This window comes from Dermacentor variabilis, chromosome 8 (genome assembly GCF_050947875.1).
Source record: "Dermacentor variabilis isolate Ectoservices chromosome 8, ASM5094787v1, whole genome shotgun sequence".
NCBI lineage: Eukaryota > Metazoa > Arthropoda > Arachnida > Ixodida > Ixodidae > Dermacentor > Dermacentor variabilis.
The window spans coordinates 137596122-137622678 of NC_134575.1; the positions used below are offsets into that span (position 1 = coordinate 137596122).

Consider the following 26557-nt stretch of genomic DNA (forward strand, 5'->3'; position numbering starts at 1 on the left):
TAATGTGCGGTTCTGGCGTTCGGTAAGACCGTTAGTTTGAGGATGGTAAGCGGTAGTAAGTTTGTGTTTAGTAGCACATGATGGAAGTAGGTCGTCTATGACTTTGGCAAGAAAGTATTCGCCATGATCGGTGAGAAGTTGACAAGGTGCACCGTGGTGCAAGATAACGTCGTGAAGCAAGAAATCAGCGATGCCTGTGGCAGAGCTGGTCGGTAGGGCTCTAGTAATGGCATAGCGAGTTGTATAGTCCGTAGCGACGGCAATCCACCTATTTCCGTCATTTGATGTAGGGAATGGTCCGAGAAGATCAACGCCAACGCAAAAAAAAAGTTCGGCTTGTATAACCGAAAGGCTGCAGCAGTCCGGCGGAAGGCACATCTGGTCTTTTGCGGCGTTGACACGACTCACGCGCGGCAATATTGCGCCAGACGGAGCGGTTGAGACGGGGCCAGAAAAGCCGTCGCCGAATTCGGTCATACGTCAGCGTGACGCCAAGGTGTCCAGCGGTGGGAACGTCGTGCAGTCGCTGCAGTACAATCTGTCGCAGATGAGACGGAATGACGGTTAGGAGCTCGGGCCCGTCGGGGTGCATGTTGCGGCGATACAGGATGCCATCTTGTAGTACGAACATGTGAAGGGATGGGCCAGACGGATCAGAGAGCAGGCGTTCGACAATGGGGTGTAACGACTCATCGCGTCGTTGTTCAGCGCTAATGTCTTGCAAGGCTGAGAGCGAAAGAACGCAGATCGGTGCGGCATCCACTAAACCGCCCGGTACATCGACGGGATGACGAGACAGGCAGTCGGCGTCCTGATGTAGATGACCCGACTTGTAGACCACAGTGTATGTGTATTCCTGTAGCGGTAGGGCCCAGCGACCGAGGCGTCCGGTGGAATCTTTGAGGGAGGAAGGCCAACAAAGGGCGTGGTTGTCGGTTGTAACTATAAATGGTCGACCATATATGTAGGGTCGGAACTTGCCCACCGCCCAAATGAGGGCGAGGACGTCCTGGATATACGCCACGTGAGATTCAGTGGACGTCTGTACACGGGTCCCAAGGTCCTTCTTCGCAGCACGTTGGCGGCCCACGGGCTTGCCGAACAAATCTCTAATCTGGTCTGGCCCAGACCTGGTCCCAGGTCTGGCCCAAATCTGGTCCCAGCTCGTAATCTCGTCTTCGTGTCTTTCGAACCATAGCCGTGCGGTTTTCTTGAGGTAGAATATTATATTGGCCAGTATAAGCGTGTTATCCCACCTGTTGTGTGCGCTGACCCGTTCGTAATTCTGCGACCAGTCATCGACGTCAACGTTGTCGATCCCGGAAAACATGCCAGGGTCACGAGGCTGGGACAGGATGACCGTCGGTGGCGACGATGGGGCCGTGGTTGAACTCTCTCCTTCGGATGACATGGCGGCTAGGTTACGTCCGCTGCGGAGCTCCGTCTTGTGTCAGTGATTACCCCGTACGCCCGCCAAAGATGGTACGGGAAGGAAGAAGCGTGCGTCTATTTACAGATGGCTTTTAATGGCTGAGCCAGCAGTTGTTGTTGCTGTTGTTGTCCTGAGTGGCCGTGGCACATACCCACAGTGGGGGATTGGCCAAGAATCGGGCGGTTTAATTAAGTGCCTAAAGATAATAATGATAACAAGGGGGTTAACAATTTGGGCGTGTGAGTTTAAAAATAAACGTTTTGTGGTTGGAGAAAAAAGGAAATAATCAGATGAAAACCGGGTATAAGATAATAATAATAATAATAATAATATTAATAACAATAATAATTAATAATAGGTAAGAAATAAAAAAAGCTATGGTTGGGAGGGAGAACCATCAATCTAAGATGGAAATCGATTGGTTTCAATTAGGTAATTTTGGATCGCCAAGCAAACATTTCTGTGGCTGAACCCAACAATGGAGGCTCCAAAAGATAGAATCACAGGCACTGATAAAGTTAGACCAATAGAGCGAAGCGGGATTTCGAGTAGTCGTTTTCTTATAATAGAAAAACGTCTGCAAGACAACAAGAAATGGTCGATTGTCTCCGCTTCGCCACAGAATGAGCATAATGGTGAGGGGACCAGACCAGACCTGTGGAGATAGAAGTTCAATGCAGGTATACGGCAGCGCAGCTTCGTGATAGACACTTCAATTTTCCGTGTTCGGCAAAAATTTCTGTTCCAAGGGTGCAGGAGATGTCCGTAATCCACAGAGTTAGTAATTGCGGAGCCTGATACTGACTGCATAATGATACTCCTGCGAAATCTAGCTGCAGTAACATAAGTAGCCAAAGGGCAGCAAGGAAGAATCGGGCCACTTAGCGATGCGTTGGCTAGAGAGTCTGCAATTTCATTAATGATTAGTCCTTTATGGCCAGGCACCCAAATCAAACGCACGCTTCTCAAGTAGTCAGGTACCTATGATTGAAATGTCCTCATCACGCGAGAATCACTAGAAGCAGTAAGGGATGAGCACAATGATAAAGAATCAGTAACTAGCGTAGACCAGCGAAAATGCTGCACTCTTCTTCGTCGTCTCCAAGGTCACCATCATCGTCCTACTTTTCCCACATTACCGACCGTGACAATATATATATATATATATTCAGAGAGAGAGAAGAGAGCAACGTTTATAAGTGGTTTCCTAAAATTATGGTAACATAACTATTGTATATTCCAGAGCGGTGTGTATTATATCAATATTGTCGGTTTTAGATCATATTTCATTGCTTGGTTACAAACTTGTATATTTGATAGTTTTGTTTTCAGAATACTGGCAATATTTTATAGTTGTTATAAACATCTACGGCCTTAATGAAAAGTGCGCTTCTAGCAGTCACTAGATATTAAATTTTTCCTTTACACGACTAACATAAAATATGTGCCGGAGGGGTTACCGAGAGAAACGACTTCTCTTTTTCCAAGTACTTAGCGAGGAGCCCTCTAGCTGAACCTTCTTCAAGAAGAAAACACTTCGTGCTTCGAACGTTAACTCCATTAGTTGCTTAAGCGCTGTGCGAATTATCGATGGGTTTGCACAGTTATCACTCAGTAATATCAAGATAGTAATTTTTGTGTGCCTGCTTTTCACCAAATTGCTCGTGGGCATTTGCGTTCTGTTGTTTTTCATTTCAAACAAGTGTTTTTAACTCCTGCATTTAAACTATGACACCTCCGGGTTCAGAACTGACCACGATTTTATACCCTTATTTTTCAGGTGACAGTTCCTTTGACGTTTTCCTTACACTTTCTAAAAGGATTATAATGTAGTATGCCCATGTACATGCTCCAATGCAGCTTGAACGTGAGCATTATATGCCCCAATAGACGAGAACAGAAACGCATCTCACCTCGAGATAACATTTCCAGCCAGACATATAAATATGGTGATCTAGATGATATCGGAGAAGAGCCCTCAGCAAAGGTGGAGTTCTAACATTTCTACGTGAAAATTAAAAACGAACAAAAGGTCAGATAAAGCATTAGCGGTTCCCGATCATTTTGTTTTTAGTGGTTAAGCTATAAGGTATCATATGTTAACCACAGTAGATATCAGGTGCAATAAAGGTATTGATTGCTTTTTTTGGTACAAAAAGAAGCGTTCATGTTCGTGTGTTTTATGTGCGTGCATATTATATTTAAGGCTGCGTACTTCTATGACACGTGGACTACCTTAGTTGAGTGAAAATTTGGTGTCATGCGAACCGAAGTGTACCTTGTGCTTCAATTGTTGCTCACCCCTGCATTCGGTGAGTAGCTATATGGTGCTGCGATCTTTGCATTCTATTGAAATGTTCGCAACTTACGTCGTTCCACCAGTTTTTTCATAGCTCCAAAAATAGTGGTTGCTGTTTTGATGTACCTAATTCGATGCGTTGGCTTATTTTTCTGATATTCAAAAGAATGCAAACATACCCTGTAAAAGTTCATGCCTAAACGTACTGCTTTCGCACAGCGAGGGTGAATTTGCTGGAAAATTGCCGAAATCAAAATCACATCGATTACTTGCTCTTTCAACAGAATGAAGACAGAAATAACTTCTTTGTTTACAATTGGCTGAAGTACATTCCAACAGTGTTTATAATAATTTTAATCAGCCAGCGCTCTCACTACGCGTGATACCACATATAATGGGTCGGTTTCTGTTAGCCAAAAGTAAGGTGTTTTAGTGGAGGAAGCACACTACAATTTTATTGGGAACGTAAAAGATTCTTGTAGGCTTCGAAGAATGTAGTGAAGTACAGTTTGAATATAGCTAAATCATGAGAAGACAATCACAAGATGGATACCCTGTTTCAAGAGCGCGTCTCGGCACCCGATATTCCCAGGAGAGTTCCATCCATATTGGTCGGCACCTTTCTCACGTTTCATCTGCCATGAAAAAAACATATTTGGACAATAATGTAAATAATTATACAACCTATTAGCTTGAACCATACACGTCTACACTGACTGGACCCATCCCTTCGACGTCGACTCCCATCTGGACTCTTTCGACTCGAGCCAGCAGTACTTTGCCGACTGTGCCTTGGTGTCGCTTACACAAGATCTTTCGCCTTCCGAGTCGGTATGGATGAGAGCGCGGTTTGCAGTCACTGCGGCAGCGAGGAGACTATAGAACATGTACTTTTCCACTGTCCTCCATGCAGTGCGCACCGGCTGTCACTAGCGACCGCGTTGGTACGCCTTGTGTGTGATAACTTTATTTGGAATCCGGCGATTGGGAGGCCCGGGCCTGGGGCCGCCTAGATGGCCACTGGGAGCTGCTGCTCCCGTGCGGCTTCCTTGGCTCGCTGGACGGCCCAAAGTTGGTCTTGGAGTTCTGAGCCTTGACAACAGGCCATTTGAGAACAGTCAGTCTTGAAATGCCGACATGAACTGTCGTCGCACAGAAAGTCAGTCAAGGCTTTGTTGACCTTTTTACGTGGCAGTGACCTATTAGAAAGACTTTAATGATCCCAGTCCGTCTATTTTTTTACTTTTTTTCACGCTTTTGGTTTTGTCACGCTCTTCTTTCCGTCTTTACTTTCCCTTTCCCTTCCCACAGTGCAGGGTAGCAAAGAGGAGGTTTTAACTCTGCTTAACCTCCCTGCCTTTCTCTTTTTGCATCTCTCTCTCTCTCTCTCTCAAACTATTAGCATTTTCCACAAATAGATGCCCGCTATGCATACGTACATGTGCGAATTGATGATTTTGGCGGTTGGAATTTTGGAATTGGAGCTCATTTGGTGGAAGCTTGTGCACGAAATCCCTTACGTAAATCGATGAGAACAGAGAAAGCCCTTTTCTCGGTAATCAATGCTCTAATTTCGATAATATTTCTTGCATTTAACTGGAACAGGTAAAATTTGTTATTTGTGGTAAGTGTATTTAGAATTTATGACACCAACGTAAGATCTTCATATTCGCAAAACTATATCTCAAATATTGAAAAATGAGTTTTTTAACTCGGAATTAACCACGACTTCACAAAGTCTCAACTAGAACACATCCAAAGTGTATAAACCTCATGCATTATAGACCGCTCGGAAATAGGCCGCTAATTTATGAATAGGACTTTCATTAAACCCTCAAATACATTCTATGAGTCTGGCATGAGCTATACATTTGTAGAAAGCGCTTGTCCGCTTGAGACGCTTTGCCAGCTGCAGTTGAAAAGCTGTGACATGTTTTTGGTGGGGAGTTGGCGAGTAGAATAGGATGAATTGGAGCAAGTAAAGCTTTTCAACCACAGTGCTAAGAATTCACAGATAATGAAGCTATATAAAGGATAGAAGAAGATAAATGATATCGTTATTTCATAAGTAGAAATATACACTCCAAGGACAACGAAGCTGCACTAAAAGATAAGCTGCCGGAGGTGACAGCTCAGCCCGCATGTCTGCACAACACATGGGATGCTACGCTTCTTAAACTACCACGGCGTGATCCCTCCGGCCTCTTTCATGATTACATATTAGCAAGATTATTCTGAGGCTTGATCACAAGTGCCACTCAAGAACATAGCGATGATCAGGTTTGTCATTGTGGGTTAATAATGACGCTTTAGGCCAACGCCTCATCTCGCCCTGGGACGCTCGCGACAAATACAGAAATCGAAGCGAAACCTGTTATTTAAACAAATTAAGCACGGAGTAGAACTCGCCATGGACGCCCAAGAAGCTCTGAAGGAGCGGGCCACCAATATCTCGCATGACCATTACGATTTTGTCGAGACGTATGCACTTGAATCGCGCATGGTCCCTGTTCATTTCTGTTCGTGACTAACTCAAAAGAACGATGAACCTTGAGGAGATTCAACTTTCCCAAGCGATGAAGCAGTGATCGGGGCAGGTGAGATAGCTAATTTTGTTCCTATGGAATTATTTAGGCTGAATCTCCTGTTTCGTAATGCCACAACATAATCACGTCCACATCAAAGATAACTAGGAACGCTAGACTGCATACAATGGAGTGCGCAACACCTTCATGCCTGCAGCGGAATGCAGAACGCCGACCTAGCTCTGCCGCGGAGATGATCAAGCGTAGCGTTGACGGTGCGCCGGCATCTCAGCAGGGTTTTTAGATCTGAGCATACCCCGCATATCTGGAGGCTCTCAAATATTCCGCGGGCGAGACGGGCATGCAGTGTCGACCGGGCAAGCGCGGCAACAGCAGCACAGACGGCGTGTTCTCGGCGTGAGCGTCCGTGTAAATTGAATGGCAGCAAAAAAGAACGTGCTGGAACAGTTACGCGAACTACAGCTTGAATTTGTACTCCTCAGCATACCACCCAACAGACAACAAATTGGGTTGCAAGACATCTCGACAGCATAACCTACATGTTACCTTCCAATTTGGATGAACAAGGCCCCAGAGGATACCACATTTGTAATAAGAAAAAATAATTACCTCTGCCGGCCTTTATTATTACTCTTCATTTTCGCATCAGTCTCCTTCAACAATGTATCGCTGAGCATGTTCTGTAAGGTTTTTACGTAGGACTTCAAAGTCGACAGAGGTACACCAGTTGAGAGTTTTTTTTTTTACATCTGGCAGTTTGCTTCAAATGTCTCTGCTTTGCTTTTACTCGCTCTAAACTGCATCATGCGCTGCCTGATAGGTATTCCGACCTGAACTTTGGTTGCCCTGCATACTCCATATAGGCATATGCCAAATAAACTGTCCACGAACAGCAGACGTTTCACATTCCTATAAACCACACAGACCACTGTGTACTGGACAAAAGTCCCAAGGTTTTCCAGGGCTCTAATGGAACCCAGTTGAAGAACCGAGTAGAAAATTTTAGGCTACCGCACTTTCAGATGTCCTGTAGTCTGACCTGCTGTAGTTCTCGATGGTTATGTGATAAAAATATGACGGAGAGCTCTTTAGGACGACATATATTTGTTAGTCTCAAAAAGTAAAAATGAAAAAGTAAAACAAACAAAGAAAAAGTAAATACGCAACATTTTCTGCTGGAAATTCAAGCTTACAACCTAAAGCTTCTGAATCCAACAGCGTACCCTTGCGCCACGCCGAATGTTTTTAATTTTATTATATTATTGGTGTGCCGTGAAACGCAATATAAGATTTACCATTTGCGTATAGCTACAGAATCGTGGCCACATGGACAGTCACACACATGAAGAAGCACTGTTCAATCTTTAGGCGAAAATACTGCTTCCGCTTCAGAAGGGTGGTAAGGATCAGCGCATATCCACAATGAGAATATCACATTCATTATAAAAATGTTTTAGGTGCACAGTCATCTGAATAAAATGCAAACTTGTAGTTACAACTGGTTCGAAGCTGCCATCGATCATTCGCTATTTCCACAAACTGCGTTCCCGAATGTGTTTGCGCTCTTGCCTTTGGACCACATCAACAGTCAGAACCTCTGTCTACGCTGGCGTTTACATTTCTAAGTTCATAGCGAAGGTGCCCTTTCACTCGGTGACGTGAACTGGCGCCTCCATAAAACAGCAAACATTTTATTACTACCGACAACTACTCCGTGAAGTGGTGGAACGTTTATCTTGCTCGGCGATATCTAAGATAAAAAATTCAGAAATACACGCCTGTGACTTGGGACGCTGTAAGGATTGTTAGTGCTAATTTTGGCAGCTGTCTGTCGCTCTCTACACCTTTGAGCGCGTATATACTTTGATGGTTCAGTGCAAATAGCTACATGAGAATTCGTGGAAAAGTGCTCATTCAGAGAGCGCGATGACTTCTCACGCCAGGGTCTTCGTCAGAATACTTACATCCAAGCGAAACGAATTTTCATGCAGGTTTGTGGAACAACCAAAAACTTCTTGTGCAGTAGGCAAAAGCTTTTATTATACTTCTAGGTGTATGACTAATGTGTAGCGCAACAATACGTGCAAGTCCGCAGGCCTTTGCGTCGCATGTTACAAAATAAAACAAAATTGATATGCAGCCTTTGCCGCAGATGCAATGATTTGGATCAGCAATAACATTGCGGAGCCCGGTAGCGCGATTGTTTGTGTTGCATCATTACGGCACAATTACGACGTATCTAAGTTATTGGTCCCGTTAGCGCCCATACCGGTATCGGTGTTGTCAGCATTGTCGGATGCGGAGAACGCGCCTTTGAATACCGCGTAAGACAAAAGTGCAGTGTACACGCCCACTACTAAAGTTACATAAAATTTAAACTGTCGCGATCAACAGCGCTTTTGTCGTGACGTCAGAGCCTATGCAGTTGTTATCGGAAATTGTATACCTCTAACACCGCGCAGAAAGTGTCTGTCGCTACGGCAACATCGCGACAGAGAGTTTCTGTCGCGACGTCACATCTATTGTCGGGATAGAGCTTTTGTTGCAACTTCAGAATTGTTGCCACGACGCAATGTTGCTCTTACGAAGTCAGAACTTTTGTCGCGACGTCCTAAATGTCTGTCGCAACTGCAGAAACTGCTTGTCATGCGTCAAAAATATTTAGTACATATATCTGTAATTCGCATGGAAATTGGTGTTATCCTTTTAATACCGGGAGTGTTGTCACGCTCATGTGACAGGGAAGAGCAACGCTCTGCTAAAGACGTCATGTAGGTGCATAAGTGCTTCCCGGGCAAATATCTGCAACGAAAAACAGGTAACAATTAAAAGGCAATGATAGTGGTGCAGGGGTGGCCCAGAGGTAGAGCATCCGCCTCGCATGCAAGAAGACCGTTGTTCGAATCCCGATGCCGCGCAATTATCCACCGGACTAAAGAAACTCTGTGCGTTGATAAAACTCCATCAACAGGCCTGGAGTGCGGCCTGATTCCGGTGACCAGAACCGGTAATGCACTCCCTCACCAGAGCAGGATTGGCCACCCTGATGCAGTACTTAGCCACAACCTCCCATATAAATACAACAATCAAACCCCGGCCCTCAGTCCCTAGCACCTGCGAAGCAAGTGTCCACGGCGGCGGTCAGATCTGTGACGCAGCAGAGGGTGCTAAGAATCTCTGGGTCCGGATAGGCCGCCATTGGAATCTCAACCTGGCAACGTTTAACGCTAGAACGTTATCTAGGGAGGCGAGTCTAGCAGTGCTATTGGAGCAAATAGCGGGCAGTAAATGGGGAAAAATAGGGTTCAGTGAAGTTAGGACAAAAGAAGCGTATACAGTGCTAAAAAGCGGGAACGTCCTGTGCTACTGGAGCTTAGTGGAGAGACGAGAAGTAGGAGTCGGATTCCTGATTAATAGGCATATAGCTGGTAATATACAGGGTGTCTACAGCATTAACGAGAGGGTGGCAGGTGTTGTTGTGAAACTTAATAAGAGCTACAAATTGAAGGTCATACAGGCCTACGCCCCTACATCCAGTCATGATGACCAGAAAGTCGAAAGCTTGTAGAAGACGTGGAATCAGCGATGGGTAAAGTCAAAACAAAACACACTATACTGATGGGTGACTTCAATACCAGAGTAGGCAATAAGCGGGCTGGAGACAAGTCAGTGGGGGGATATGGCATAATCTCTAGCAATAGCAGGGGAGAGTGATTAGTAGAGTTTGCAGAACAGAATTACATGCTGACAATGAATACCTTCTTCCGCAAGCGGGATAGCCGAAAGTAGACGTGGAGGAGCCCAAATGGCGAGACTAGAAATGAAGTAGACCTCATACTCTGCCATCATACAAGATGTGGACGTGCTCGGCAAGGTGTGTTGCAGTTACCATAGAATGGTAAGATGTAGAATTAGCCTAGGCTTGAGGAGGGAACGGAAGAAACTGGTACATAAGGAGCCGATCAATGAGTTAGCGGTAAGAGAGAAAACAAAGGAATTCCGGATCAAGCTACAGAACAGATATTCGGCTTTAACTCAGAAAGAGGACCTTAGTGTTGAACCTATCAATGACAATCTTTTGGAAATCATTAAGGAGTGTGCAATAGAAGTCAGTGGTAACTTCATTAGACAGGTAGCCAGTAAACTATCGCAGGAGACGAAAGATCTGATTAGGAAACGCCAATGCATGAAAACCTCTAACCCTACAGCTACAATAGAACTGGCAGAACTTTCCAAGTTAATCAACAAGCGTGAAACAGCCGTCATATTGAATATATATATTGAACATATTGAAGAGTTGAACATGCTCTCAGGAATTGGGGAAGCCTAAAAGAAGTGAAGAATCTAGGAATATGCAAGAATCAGATGAATGCATTAAAAGACAAAGCCGGCATTATCATTACTAATATGGATGAGATAGTTCTAGTGGCTGAGGATTTCTACAGAAATTTACACATTACCAGTTGCACCCACGACGATAATGGAAGAGAGAATAGTCTAGATGAATTTGACATCCCACAAGTGACGGCGGAAGAAGTAAAGAAAGCCTTGCTCAGATAGCCAGATACATCCATTAGATGTGCATAATATGGTACACCTTGGAGATTCAGTATGTCCATTAGATATCCAGATTTATCGAGAAAACGCTGCATGGATGTACTATGTATCATCGCACATGCATCCGGAACATGTTTTTTATATTCAAAAATCAGTTTGTTCAAACGACTAATAAGAAGTACATTTGAATCATCTAGGCCCTTAGCCTGCTCGGCTAGACTTAGGCCCATGCAGGAAGTGCGAAAAAATAATCATAGCGAGACAACTCAGTATTTTACACAGGATTCATGTAACAGCAGTTATGCGACAGTTATACAAAAAGGCAGGCAAAATGCTCAATAAATTATACAATAGTTCGGAGGACAAAATAAACAAAAAATAAAAGGAAGAATGCATCACAGAAAGACACAGACTTATAGTGGAGTCGAATATTGCTGGCTCCGGAAAAATTTTTTTATATCGGTGATTGAGAATTGACCTACTTTTAAGTTAGCAGGCAGTTGGTTCCAAATTTTAGCAGTGGCATAGGCGATAGTTCTTTTACCGTACACATTATTAACAGCTTGAAGGTTAAAACGACAACTAAAAAATTTCTAGTTGGTTGAGATGGATATACAAAAACAGATGATGATACTGGGATGTTATTGTTTAGTATATGCATAACCGCACAAGCTAGTTTGAAATCCCGCATAGCAAAGAAAGGTGTAATGCCTAAGTGACGAAAGAGCGGAGCGGATATATCTGTGTGTTTACTATGTGTTCGAAGTGTTCTTTTTTGTAAAGTTACTATTTAATTTAGGTACGTGTTATACTTAAGTCCCCAGGACTCCACACAGTAAGTCATATTGTTTTGAAAAAGGCAATAATACAAAATTTTTAATGTGCAAAGCGAGAAGAACTTTCTAGCTCTTATTAGGACAAAGCAAGCCCGTCTCAATTTGCTGCTTACTCGAATTATGTGAGGATTAAACTTGAAAGCTGAATCTAGAGTTATACCAAGATATACCTGTTGATCGACTCGTTCGAGGGGGTTTGCGCCTATTCGTAACTCATTTGGGCTATATGAATTTTTATATGGACTAGAGAACACAATGTATTTAGTCTTTGATGTGTGTATTGTTAATTTATTTTGTAAAAACCACTGGCACATCTGAGAATGATCACTATTAGCGTGCCTTTCGAGCATATTAGGGTCATGACTAGAGAAGAGAAGGGCTGTGTCATCAGCATACATAATAGTTTGGGCATAATTGAAAGCATCTGGCAGATCATTTATGTACAAGGAAAAGAGTAATGGTCCCAATACCGAGCCCTGAGGCACGCCACAAAGCATGGAATGAACGCTTGATACGGATTTGTAGATTTTAACACATTGCTTGCGACCAGAAAGATAGCTTTCGAAAAACTGCTTCGCTTGACCTCTGAATCCATACCGATGTAGTTTTGATAGTAGTATATCATGGTTCACACTGTCAAACGCTTTTTTAATATCAACAAAAATGTCAACTACATACTCTTTGTTATTTAATGCTTTATTAATAAATTCACTTAAACAATGTATAGCCGTGGAAGTAGATCTGTTTTTCCTAAAATCATGCTGGTTATCTACTGGTACGCTATATTTATCTAGAAAGTGGGTAAAACGTTTCATCAATAACTTCTCAAATACTGTGTTAAGGGCACTAAGTATTGATATTGGTCGTTAGTTCTGCATGTCACCCTTACTACCGGACTTGTAAATGCGTCTGGATATGTGGTCATGTAGAAGGATGCATTAAATATTTTTTCTAAATGCCCACTCAGTTCCTCGATGTGCTGTTTAATGACGAGTGAGGGGATCTTATGTTTACCTGGTGTTCTTCCTCCAGTCATTGTTTTAACCGTAGAAATGATTTCATCATGACTAATGTCATCAAAAACAAAAGAATTAAGTACAGGAGCTGGGAGCTCGGGGGCTTCGTGCATACTTAGTTGTTTCGCAGGAGTTGGACCTATATTACAAAAGAATTGATTGAAGTCTTCCGCAAGGCTTTCTGTGATTCTAGTAGGCGGGATGATTTCTGGCAATATATGATCCTTCTCTCGAAGTGTAATGACCGAGTTAACTAATTTCCGCATTTTATGCGGAGCATGTTAGTTGCTTTCTATAAGAGTTGTATGATGCTTCTTTTTGGATTTTCTAAGTAAGGCCAGATCTTTATTTCTATGTATTTTATATTGTATACGATAGTATTCATTAGCTTTGAACTGCTTGTGCTTTCTATACCATTTATCTTTAGTTTATATAGCAGCTAAGACCTCAGTGGTTACCCAAGGACATATTGGGTCAGAATAATAAGATTTTGCATTAACAATTGTTTCTGTAAAGCAAGATGAGATGACATTTATAAGGTGGTCGAATTTTTTGTTAATATTCTTACTGTTCTCAACATTGATCACAAGAGGGCGTATACGGGAAATTAACAGGCTGTGATCAATAGTTGTTTTCACGCGTTTCTTAATTTCTTTTTTGAGAGGGGAACACGATGCTAGAAAAAACGCTGGAAAATGGCCAGAAATATCAGCTTCAATAACTCCAGAGAAAGACGGTGAGGTTTCGAAATTGCATAGCATATGGTCTAGAGCGTCGCTGTGGAGGGAGTGACTCGAGTTGGTTGTGTTATTTGATTAGGGAACCCGTAAGACTCAATCAGGTTCACGTATGGTGCTGCATTGTCATTAAGAGTGTCAATATTACTGTCCCCACATATTATTGCAGGATTATTCATAGAAGCGAGATGTTCTAGAGCAGGTTCAAAGGCATCTAAAAAGAGACTAATGTGCGAACTTGGGGAAACACCTACAGTTAACTTGGAACTCAGTTCAAGGAATAAGAAATCATATGCTTCGGGAACCCAACATGTCAGTTTGGGACAATGCTTGAAAGGAATATTCTTGTGTACATACAAAGCGACTCCTCCGCCAACATCGACTGTTCAAGAACACGGGAAAGTACATGGCTTGTTCCTACAAATGATATAGGTACGTGATACTGCACGCTATACACAGGAGCTATGTAAACGCACAGAGAAGCAACAAAGCGTGCAAAATATCACATAGCTCTACAGACAGCCCTTATTAAGAAAGACCCCCAAAGCAATGCAAGAACGGTGACTACCTCGCAACATCGAGCACCACTATCGAAAACGTGTACCAGAACCATTGACACCATCGCGCCATTGTGCACAAAACCTGCGGACCTCGTGAAGCACGTACAGTACAAGAAAGACCAGGACGAGTATTAGAAGATGAATCGAAACACGGGACAAAGGGAGACAAACAAGAACATCGCTGCTCTATCGTCATTTCTTTCGGGTTGCAGTTAAGCTGTTCAAGCTAGTCTTAGCTATGCACCAATTGGTTCAGTTTAATACTATTCCGAGGAGAAACACCACCGACATGCCTTGAAGGATACTGCCGAAACCGCTGGGCGTATGCGTTGTGCATCAGTTCTTCTAGCCCATGCTGAGCACTCATTACCAGAATAAAAGAGAAGAAAGTACAAAAAGAAACCACCGACATACCTTGAAAACCATGTGCCTGCTGACGGCCGGATACCACTGCAGACATGGCGAGAATAAGAAATGATGTGCCACAGCATCAGTACCGAACAGAAAGGTTGGCGCTATCTTCTGCAGCCTTTCAGGAGCAGCATAAAGCTGCACAGCCCAGCCACAGAGAAAGCTCGGCGCCAGCATTGGAACACAACGTCACACATGCACGCATACGCTTGCTTGCTGCGCCATTGCAGTGGCTGCGCTTATGGTGACGTATGACGGGCACGCGATGGTGAGAATAACTGATAATTGGACAATAGTGCTGCGTAAAATCTCTTTATATCATTTTACTTTTCTGAAGTTTTTAAGCACCATTTTTCATTTAATGCAAAACTTTGGCGTGCTTCCGACTTCTTCCTTTCGAGCATGATGTCGACGCACATGCCCTACGAGATGGATAGTCAAGTGTTGGAGGCCACGCAATCCCTTCCACACGGGAAGTTTGCCCCAGTTTAAAAAGTTTGATGGTGCTCAACAAAAGTAGAGCGCCTTGATATAATTTTCATGAAGTTTTTCTATTATATATATCAGTTTATCCCCAAACATACTGTACCTTCCTTTTCTATTACTTTTACAAAGTCGGAAATAAAAAAGTCATTGATTGCAAAAGAAAATTTAAAAATGGGACATATATGATAATTCATTACATGATCCCTGATGATACCGCGCGGTCGTCGCACCAAACGGCAGGCTCCAACTGCACAGCATCGTCCACGTCAAAATTATAGAAGCACGCGTACATAATGCGAAAAAGAAGCTTTGGGGGGCCTACAATTCACGTCTAAAGTACCATGTCCATGGTACTTTATTTATGCCCATTATTAATTTTGGATGTCCATGGACATCCAAAATATTGTCTGCTGTACGTCTGATGAATGAACTAAATGGATATTCATCGCACATCCAAAACTTTGATGCCATTGCACCTCCCTTAGATGTATGTGCACGCAAAGGGCGTCAATAGGACATCCCATTTTTTGCTGGATGTCTGGATCAATCAGGTACATCGATCGGATGTTTGTGGCTATCTGGGCCGGAGCTATGCAAAGGGGGAAGGCAGCTGGGGAGGATCAGATAACAGCAGATTCGTGGAAGGATGGTGGGTAGATTGTTCTAGAAAAACTGTCCACCATGTATACGCAATGTCTCATGACCTCGAGCATACCAGAATCCTGGAAGAACGACAACATAATCTTAATCCATAAGAAAGGGGACGCCAAAGACTTCCAAGATTATCGACCTGTCAGCTTTCTGTCCGTTGCCTACAAAGTATTCACTAAGCTAATCGGAAACAACAGAATCAGGAACACCTAAGACTTCTGTCAACCAAAGGACCAGGCAGGATTCCGTAACGGCTACTCAAGAATAGACCATTTTCACACTGTCAGTCTGGTAATAGACATATGTGTGGAATATAACCAACCCTTATATATAGCTTTCTTTCATTACGAGAAATTGTTTGATTCAGTCGAAACCTCAGCAGTCATGGAGGCATTACGGAATCAAGGTGTAGACGAGCCGTATGTAAAAATACTGAAAGATATCTGCAGTGGCTCCGCTGCCACAGTAGTCCTCCATAAAGAAAAAACAAATCCCATTAAAGAAAGGCGCCAGGCAGGGAGTTACGATCTCTCCAATGCTAATCAGAGTGTGTTTACAGGAGGTTTTCGGAAACCTGGATTGGGACGAATTAGGGATAAGCGCTAATGGAGAATACCTTAATAAGTTGGGACGAATTAAGGATAAGAGCTAATGGAGAATAGTTTAGTAAGTTGCGATTCGCTGATGATATTGCCTTGCTTAGTACTCAGGGGACCAATTGCAACGCATGCTAACTGACCTGGAGAGGCAAAGCAGAAAGGTGGTTTTAAAAATTTATCTGCAGAAAACTAAAGTGATGTTTAACAGTCTCGGAAGGGAACAGCAGTTTACGATAGGGAGCGAGGCTGTGGAAGTGGTAAGGGAATCGTCTTAGGGCAGGTAGTGACCGCGGATCCGGATTATGAGACTGAAATAATCAGAAGAACAAGAATGGGTTGGGGTGCATTTGGCAGGCATTCTCAGATCATGGACAAAAGGTTGCCATTATCCCTCAAGAGGAAAGTGTATAACAGCTTTGTCTTACCAGTAATCACGTATGGGGCAGAAACCTGGAGGCTTACGAAAAGGGCTCTACTTAAATTGAGGACGACGCAACGAGCTATCGAAAGAGGAATGATGGGTGTAACGTTGAGGGATAAGAAAAGAGCATATTGAGTGAGGGAACAAACGCGAGTTAATGACATATTAGTTGAAATTAAGAAAAAGGAATGGACATGGGCAAGACATGCAATGAGGGGGGAAGATAACCGATGGTCATTAAGGGTTACGGACTGGATTCCAAGGGAAGGGAAGGGTAGCGGGGGGCGGCAGAACGTTAGATGTGTGGATGAGATGAAGAAGTTTGCAGGGACCACATGGCCACAATGAGCACATGACCGGGGTAGTTGGAGAACTATGGGAGGGGCCTTCACCCTGCAGTGGGCGTAACCAGGCTGATGATGACGATGACGATAGTGGTGAGCATGATCGTCGGTCGACAAAATCTCATTGATGGGTCAAACGCGTTGGTGACTGTGGATGAAGCACATTCCAGCGTAATCTTTTGTCCTTGTGTTGAAACTGTACAAAATGTGCAACATGTACACCGCTAGAAATCAGATTTTAGCAAATATCTATCTTTTTTTCATTTTCCGTATCAAGGCTTTCAATATACAACTATAAAAGTTGTGTTGAAAAAGGGTTTAATACTCATTTTATATATGCTTCTATATGCGATCTTGTAGCGTTATAGCCTAAAATGATTGTTTTCAACACGGTCACCGAAATAACGAATATCTAACCTTCTGTATAGCTTTCGTGCGCAGTCTAACATTTTTTGCATTCACGTTACCTGGCAAAATTCACTGTTATCAACGCTATGGCGTTCAACCACGGCTCGCCGGCCTAGCTTATGTTACAGTTCTTGTAGTCCATTATAGGTCTGGCAGTTTGGCCTGCGCTTCTTATATATGTGGACAAAGATGACAAAGAAGGGTGTGTTGATTCGGCAAGGGACATGATTCACCACGCTATACTGAAGATGGAGAGACTATGACCTGCCAACCATAGCGGAAAAATGTTAGCCCACGTTCTTTAGATTGCCTGCGGGTTTCATTTCTTTCACCTGAAATTTCGAATTCGTCCATTCGAATTCGTCCAAGTCGCGAGCTGCGTTCACGGGATTTGTGTTTGTTGGTTTTTGTTGATATTGTTCTAGGAGAAAGAAAAAGGAGACACCTGTATGTATTTTAATGTGGTTGCCTGTTCTTCAAACGTTGGTTACTTTCTATGCTAGCATTGTTTATAGACTGCTAAAATTTCGATACACTTGACTGTAACCTTTAGGTTATTGGGAAGAATTGTGTAAGGAACATTGCAGTAGTAAGTCACAGTTCTATGAAATGTATCAATGTGCAGCGTGACGCAACAATTGACTCATTTATTGTTTGAATGAACAATTCATCAGCTGATACTGACAGATGACGTTTTAGGAGGATAGCGCTGATCCGTTTGTCATCTTTTCTATATTGTGTACTAAAGAATCGGTAAAGCATGTTTAAATAAATAGCGATAATCGCGAGAATGACCGAGATATGCAAAGCCAAACAAGGGCCTCATTTAGTTCTGGTATTCCCTGCCGCCGTACTTTAACGTTTGCCAGCCTCGAATTTCGCTCACTAACGTCACACGTGGTGCGCGTGCTGCATGCTACACTCTATTACGTCCGTGCGGGCTGAGCTGTTACTTGCGCACGAAGTGCATTGTAGACCTTTGAGGCGCGTGTCAGGCGTCTGCTCAAGTGCTTTCCTACCATCAAGTAGGACCAGGGAAGCATCCTGGAACACAAAGATGCCGACCTTGTGCTAATTACATTTCCATGTTTATGGATGCTGTGACATGGAATATCCCACTTTAATTTCAGAAATCTTAAAGCATTTGAGCACATTATTTACACTAAGCGTGACATCTGGTACAGGATGGGAAGATGAATGGTCGTCTGGCAAACGTTAAGTGCGACAAGTTGTCAACACCCAAACAGTCGTTTTTGACTATAGCCTACAAAAAGGATAGCAAGAATACCTTCCACGCTTATTTGTGCGAGTCCTTAGTCTCTGAAATTAGAATTTAGGTAGAAAATTTAAAATTCTCTGCTCAACTAATTTCCAGATAAATATTGGAACGGCAATGTGCTGTCTCAGTATACATGGCGGGTGAGCTATCTCCACCGTATGTACAAAAACTCGTTCAGCAGAATCAAATACGAGCTTGCCGACGCCTTATTTGGCGTTTCCCTAGATGAGACAACATATCTTAAGAAGCACATTATTGTTTACTTCCTAGCTAGGAAGCTTGCAGAAGACAAGAAGGCAAGGGCTTCCCTAGAGTGCTCGAAGCCTTAGGAGAGAAGAAGTGTGCAGCTCTTGTTCGTGAATCATTCCCTGGGAACTCCGCACTGCAAGAGAATTGAAGACAATGAGGTTCTGTCGCCGTTAAATGATGCCGCTGCATACAAGCACACGGTTGCTTATATAGTGAAGACCTTCTACCCGCAGATGGTGCACGTCATGAAGCTAGCGTATGCACTTCGTCACGTTCGTGAATAACTAAAGAAACACTTCAAGAACGTTTGGTTTATTGCTTCAGGCATGGTCACTTTGCTGAAGGCAATCTTTCCGCAAGAGCCCATCGTCACATGTTGGGATCACACGTTGGGGCCATTGCACTTGGGGGTATGAACCATAAAGGATGACAGGATAGGATAGGGATAACTTTAATAAAGTGCCGGCAAACGACGGTTTAACGCGTCGTGACGCTGGCCGAGCGTCGACCCGGGGTTATACCCTACTCTGCACTTGTCCAGTTGGGCCCGTTTGTAGTGGGTGATGAAGCTTGTGCTTTTCGAGCGCACCGCGGGCCTGCTGGACGGCCCAAGTTTTTGTCTACGTTACGCCATGAAGAAATCACAGAATCCCGGTCATAGATAGATTCGCTGTATTTAAGCAAATTTGTCGTCATTTGTCCAGCAGTGCTCTGGAACAATTAAATGGGTAGATATAACTGCTGACGTCTTCCTACCGTCTCAAATGATTATAGTTTCACTGCTACTCTCGTAGACGTCCTGTCGTGAAATTTTTGCATTTCTGTTAGAGCGTATGGTGCATTTATTTACGACGTTGCACACTTCAAACGTTATTTTCTGTGCTTTTGTTTTGCACCTAAGAACGCATTCTCTAATGCTTAACAATCTGACTTCTAGAGTATACAATTCGCTTCGCGCACACATGATCAGACCGATTTCGTTGAGGTAGAATTGGCGATAACAGTCGAAAAATATGCGGTACAAAAAGGCGTGTCCTGCGCCACACGATAACATCCTAAGGGAGAGTGGCCGTTGAAAAACAGTCACCAGGAAAACAAAGAATGTACACGCCTCAATGCTACTGTCTTTGAAAAAATCGTCCCAATACTGAAGCACAACGTTAAAGAGTAAAAACTACACGCAAAGAAAAGAAACTAACAAAGCAAGGAAAATTATTGTTTTACAGTTTTTACGCACGTAGGACAATTTAAGGCGCACTACATGATTGCACTGAAGTACACGATGGATCTGTGATTACGTCACACCGTCGGCTAGGATCTTTTTATTGCGATATTCTTGTATTTTTTTATTCCGATGCTTTCGTTTTTGCTTTTAAGTAGCATTACGTGTCTTTTAAAATCATAAAAGGTATCCCTACAGTGGTTAAACTATGGAACCTTTTTCTGTACTAAATACCTGCACTAAGTATTCAATAAACTTCAAACATGAAACAATATTTGGACACTCGAGGCGCATTTTTGCCGTTCACGCCGCCGAGTCAGAAAAGAGCAACGTTCGACAAACTATACCAAGAGACAGCAAAAATGGCGAATGGGAGACCTCTAGTGATAGTTGGGGATTTTAATGCCACGCACTCAAGCGGAAGTATCCAACCCAGAACAATAAAGGCAAAAATATCACGGGACGAACAGCAGCGCTCGCAATGACACTTCTAATAGACCCTGCAATGCCAACAAGAACAGGGAATAGTGTCTCCGCAGACAAAAGTCCGGACCTTATAATAACGAAAAATTGTCCAAATGCGGAGTGGTGCAACACCCTCGAAAATCTAGGAAGTGACCATTCCACTATAAGCATCAAAATCCGCACAGCTCAAATCCGCAAACAAATAGGTACAGCTAAAATAACAGACTCGCGGGTGTACTGAGAATCGCTTAAAGAACAAACCACGGACATAAAGGATTTAGATAATTGGTGTGAACGCATACGAAATATAAAGCAGAAACATACCAAAACCATCACCAGAACGGACAAAACACCTGACGTGGACCCTCACCTATTACATCTGTGGGATGCAAGACGGAGCCTGACCAAAAGATCGAAGCGACAGAAATGCAACCGCAAACCTAAATGAAAATTGAAGAAATAACCCAGAAGGCCGAGGAATACGCTAATCAACTTACAACAGCCAACTGGGAACGCTCCTGCGGATCACTTAACGGAACCTTAGGAACAGCAAAAACGTGGAATATCCTCAGAGGAATGATTGACCCGCTCAAAACCAGACGCGAAGGAGAAAGGACTTGGAGAGATTGCTACACTCGTACTCCGGCACAAAAGAACTCCTTCAGGCAGTCCATAGAAAATGCTTCGGTAGCAAAGCGCCGATACCGCCATACCAAACTGATTACACCGGACACCCAAACCCAGAAATGGAAGAACTCTTCACGGTGGCAGAAGTTAGAGCAGCAATCGCCACTACAAAACGGAACACAGCGGCAGGGGCGGACCAAACATCAAATGCCATGATTAGAAACACGAATGATGAAGCCATAATAGCCCTTACGAACTTTATAAATGACCATTGGGTCAAAGGAACGATACCACAGCAATGGAAACACGCTGTGATAATCATGATTCCAAAACCAGGGAAGAAATTTACTTTAGACAACCTTCGGCCCATCTCTCTTGCATCACGTCTAGAAAACGTGTTCGAAAGATTAGTAAACTCTAGACGCCAACGTCATCTTGAAGAAAACAACTTAATGCCTGACACCATGTTTGGCTTCCGACCACATCTGTGAACACAGGACATACTCCTGCTTTTAAATGAGGAAGTATTAACGAACGTCCCCAAGGCAGGAGAACACATTGTCATGGCTGTCGACATAAAAGGGCCCTTCAGCAACGTAAGTCACAAAGGGGTACTAGATGGACCTCCAGAGACCAGCTGCGGTCAAAGGACCTACCAGTACATCAGAAGCTTCCTCAACCAGAGAACAGCAGTTATCGAAGTAGCAAACGATGAATCTGAAGTCATCCATCCTCCTAACAAAGGAACGCCACAGGGTGCGGTGATATCACCTAGACTTTTCAACATAGCCATGATTGGACTAGCTAAGAAACACCAAGAAATCTCCGACGTCCGTAATTCCCTATACGCGGATGATATAACAATATGGATAACCAAGGGCAACTTGGGAGAGAAGGAGAAAAAAGCTCCAACGGGCAGCCAATATAATAGAAAACTATACGCAACAAAGATGACTGCAATGCTCTGCGGAGAAGTCAGAACTCATTCACCTCACAAAAACCAAAAAACAAAGAACTCACCGGAGACTCAAACTCGAGGTCAGGCTCGAAGGGAAAATTATTCCTGAGAGATCAATAGTAAGAGTGTTGGGGATGTGGCTGCTATCTAATGTCGGATGTTTACACACTTTAAACACGATCAGAAAAACAACGCAACAAATTAACTGGATGATATCCCGTGTGGCTCATAATTGGATAGGAATGGGGGAACAAGACACCCTCAGACTGGTGAAAAGCCTGGTCATTAGCAGACTAATGTACTCCCTACCTTACCATACCATGAACAGAGAGGAAGAAAAAAAGGCTGATAAAATAATAAGGATGGCATATAAGACAGCCCTGAGGTTTCCACGCAACACTTCAAATGAGAAGCTTCTAGCCCTCGGCCTCCACAATACATTTCATGAGCTAGCTGAAGCCCAACTCATAGCGCAGAGGAGTCGATTGGCGCAAACGACAGTCGGCAGAGATCTTCTTCAAAGAATCGGCCTTGGAGAATGCATGCAAATACACCAAAACATTATATATATACCCTGCCAGATTAGAGCTTTGTAGCGGGTACCACCAATACCACAAAACATGGATCCGACATCACACGCAGGAAGGAAAAAAGCTAGAGCAGAATACATAGACAAAACTACAAAATACTTGGACACTGCACAATTCACGGATGCTTCACCAAATCGGGCCAACGCAAAGAACATGGTGGCAGTTGTCGTAAACCGTAAAGGGAAAATCACGGCCTGTGCTCCGGTTTCCCGAGCAACCATTTCAGAGCCGAAGAGATAGCCATCGCCTTAGCTATAAGAGAAGGCATAGAGCGCAATGCTCCACTAACAATAGTCACAGATTCTCAGGCCGCATGTAGGAACTATCAAAGGGGGAAAATCGGCGCGAAGGCACGCCGGATACTTACCGAAATCAACAGAGACCTTGACATCAGGTATACTCAAACGATAACATGTGCCCCGGGACGCGAGGGTGTTACTGGGAACCTCCATGCAGATAAGGCGGCTCGAGGTTTCACTAATTGCCGAGCTGCCATGGCAACATGGTGGAGGACCCGACACACATCGATCCAAATTATAAAGCGATCTTGCAACACTACAGGGAATTCAGAAGGCTCTACCCAGCCCCGCATAGGAACCTTTCAGCCGTGGACTCAGCGACGTTACGCAGGCTCCAAACGGACACATACATAAACCGACATAAATTGCACATGTACTACCCAACAGCATACAAGGACATATGCCCGTAGTGTGGGAGCACACCAACGTGCTACCATATCACATGGGAGTGCACAGCTCACACAGAAGAACAAGAAGATAATAACACGAGAGCGAGGTGGGAGGCATTGCTATCCAGTTCCGCCTTCGGGGATCAGCTAAGGTGCGTCCGGAAGGCAGAAAGGATGGCGAGGGCCAGCGGTGCCTTGGAATAGGGGCCCGACCACACGGCGTTACCCTGTTTTAGGGGCAACGAAGTTCTTTCTACCAATAAAGTTTTGTTCTTCTTCGACGTTCGGGGGCCTCGACGGTTGGGGAAAAAACGTGCTCGCGGCATCATCTTGGAGTTGGCTGACCGACTGCCTAGTTTTGAGCAAGACGTTTGAAACAGCGCTGCGTGTTTTACGCTGAGCTGTGGTAGCCTTGAATGTGTGCCACACCTTATGGAGGCCAGTTCTTTCGTTGAATGATGAGCAGTGCTGGCTCCAACATTCCCGATACAGGCGCTTGGCGTATCTTCTAGCAATGGCAGTGCGACGTCTAAGTCGCACATGGTCGTGATGTCGTCGGCCATTGGCTTCGTACGTCAACTGTGTTCGCTTGCGCGCATCCCAGATGTTTAGCACATCTATGCCCGGCGCCGGAGCGTCAGCTTTCACCTCAGTCTCAGTAGTGGCCTTGCACAGGGCGCGTGACGCCCGCTCTCATACGGATGCAGTCTTGGGTTGCTCCGCAAATGCTCTTCTGTAGGCACCCCATCTGATTGTGCGCACAGTGCGCCCGGCCGCACGCTTCCGTCCCTCATTCAAGGTAATCCACAGAGGATAGTGGTCGCTTCCCCAGGCCTCCGGATCGCATCGCCAATTTTTCACGTAGGCTGGTGCGGACAACGTCAGGTCCGGGGTCGTGTTACGTTGTCCACTATGCAGGGTGGTGCGAGTGGCGTAGCCGGCGTCATTTGCGAGCACTAAGTCAGCTCACTCCGTGGCATCTGCGAGTGCCGTTCCACGGGGCGTGCGATAGTCATAGCCCCACTGCGGATGCTTGGCGTTGAAATTGCCACCTATCAGGAAGTCGTTGTTTGGGTAACGTCTCCGCAAAGCGCGAATCCACGTGAATAAACCACGCGTACGGGAGCTAACTTCAGGGCGCATGTATAGCGATACCAGCGCTGCATTTCGCGTTGCAATCGTGCAACGGGCAGCCACCACCTCCTGCACGGCAGTCGAGTACTGAGAAGTGTCAATCTGCGTTTGCAGAATGTCTGTGCGGACAAAGATAGCCACTTGTCCCTGTATTACAAATTCGTCGGCTGATCTGGCGATACCATTGTGCTGCGGGTTTCGGTGTCGTTTTGTGTTTCTAGGCTCTATTGACAGTTGGTAATAACCATTGAACTGTCGTAGTGTCCGATCTGTGCCATTAGTCTCTTGAAGTAAAAGCGCATGGGGGTGTCCGACACAGTCAAACAAGAGGTTCAATTCTGTCGCACAGGTGCCGAGCCCTCGGCAGTTCCACTGTAAAACGTGTGGAATGGGACTGTCGAGGGCTGTACGCGAAGCCGGGTGGCTATTGACGCGAGGCGAAGAGCTGCTGGAGCAAGCCATATTGTCGTTGGAAATGCTTCTCCTGAGCTTGGAGGAGAGGATGCAAAAGTTGTTATACCAGCCGAGCCAGGTCTGTCTGCTGTGTGGTAGTGGAGGCTGTTTCTGGCATTTTAGTGAGCTCCTGCGGATTGCATGGCTGCTGCTGTCGCTTGGCACGAACACGTTCGATCAGTGCATGCTGCATGCCTTTTTTCGTACTCTTCTAGTTTCCGCCGCAGTTCGGCGTTCTGTCGTGCGAGTTCTACAATCTCAGCTTCTACACTGTCTTTCGATGTATCAACCAGCTGCGATGGTGACGGTAGCATAAGTGTGGTATAAGGTGAAGAGTTCGCCGGTTTGTCTCCACTTGGTTGAGTTCGCTTGAGCGCTGCTGCGTAGTTGAGGTTACAGCCGTTTCCTCCCGCTGTTGGTTGTGCGCAGTTCTTTGAAACAGTCTCGTTCACTGCTTCCTTTATGGTACGTGGCTGCGTTGAGACGTTTTCACGCTCAAGTAGCTGCTGCGTCAATTTGATGTCATGGGACTGTACAGTTCTAGTGCGGCTTCTCGATCGGTGTGCGCCGTGCCTTCTACGACGAAAGCTGGGCCTTGGGCGGAGTTTCTTAGCAATTTTTGCGTCGGACTTCAATTTAGCTGGACACTTCGGGTCAGTCGCCGTGGGACCTTGTTCACAGTTGCAGCACCTGGGCGGCGTCTGTTTGCATTCATTGGTAGTAGTGCTACCTTCGTGTGTCGTGCCGCATGTAGGACATACCGCTTCGTGCGGACAGGCATCCTTTATGTGACCAAAGCGATGACAACGATTACACACGATGCTTTTAGGTTCGCAAATTGAAACTCGGGTGATGCGGCCGTAATACACGACTCTGTTAGGGAAGTGGCGTCCTTCAAAAGTTCGTAGACATGTCCCACGCTTTCCCATTGGACGCGCGTCAAGGATACGCGGTGCTCACAGGTCAAGGCTGCCCGGAGTTCAGCCTTTGTTTCATTGCAGTCAACGTTGTATATAACGCCTGATGCCTGATACAATTGTACTGGTATCTGTCCGTGGTTCACGTCTAGGTGTGAAAGCTTGAGAAGCCCATCTGCTTGCCTCTTATCGTGAACGAGCAATCTTGTAGTGTTAGATGCTGGTTGCAACGTGTGCGTCAAAGGCTTGGTGTTGACGGCAGCGGGTGTCGCCATCACGAAGTTGCGGTGGAGGTCCTTGCCTGGTACAGTCGTGAGCGTCACGTTTACCTGTGGTTTCACGAGAAGCACGAAAGTTTCTGTCGGTGTTTTCTTCTCGGCCGCGTCTGGTTGTGCTTACGGCGTTGCACTTTCCACGCTCCTTCGTCACCGTAATCTTTACACACGTCCTGGGAGAGAGCTCTGACGTCTCGTATTGCCTCTAGTTTCTCACTTGAGTTTGCGTAAAAAAACAGTTCTTGAGGCGCGTGCAATGCAGTCTTTGACGTGGCGTTGTCACATCAGATTGTAGGCTTGAGGACGTCGGTGGTGCTTGTGTTTGCAAGTCGTCTTCGTCACTGGAAGGGGCGGACGCGTCTTCGTAGGCTGATGACGTGAAAGAGTCGTGCCACGT

General features: G+C 44.8%; 1 protein-coding gene across 1 annotated transcript in view; it reads left to right on the forward strand.

Annotated features, from left to right (window-relative positions):
• Nucleotides 1-3568: 3568 nt before the first annotated feature.
• Nucleotides 3569-26557, forward strand: part of LOC142591298 (uncharacterized) — a 99395-nt gene continuing 76406 nt past the window's right edge. The window contains exon 1 of the mRNA XM_075703625.1: nucleotides 3569-3744. Coding sequence (XP_075559740.1) covers nucleotides 3693-3744 — 52 coding nt within the window. The 5' untranslated portion in view covers nucleotides 3569-3692. The remainder of the gene's footprint in view (nucleotides 3745-26557) is intronic.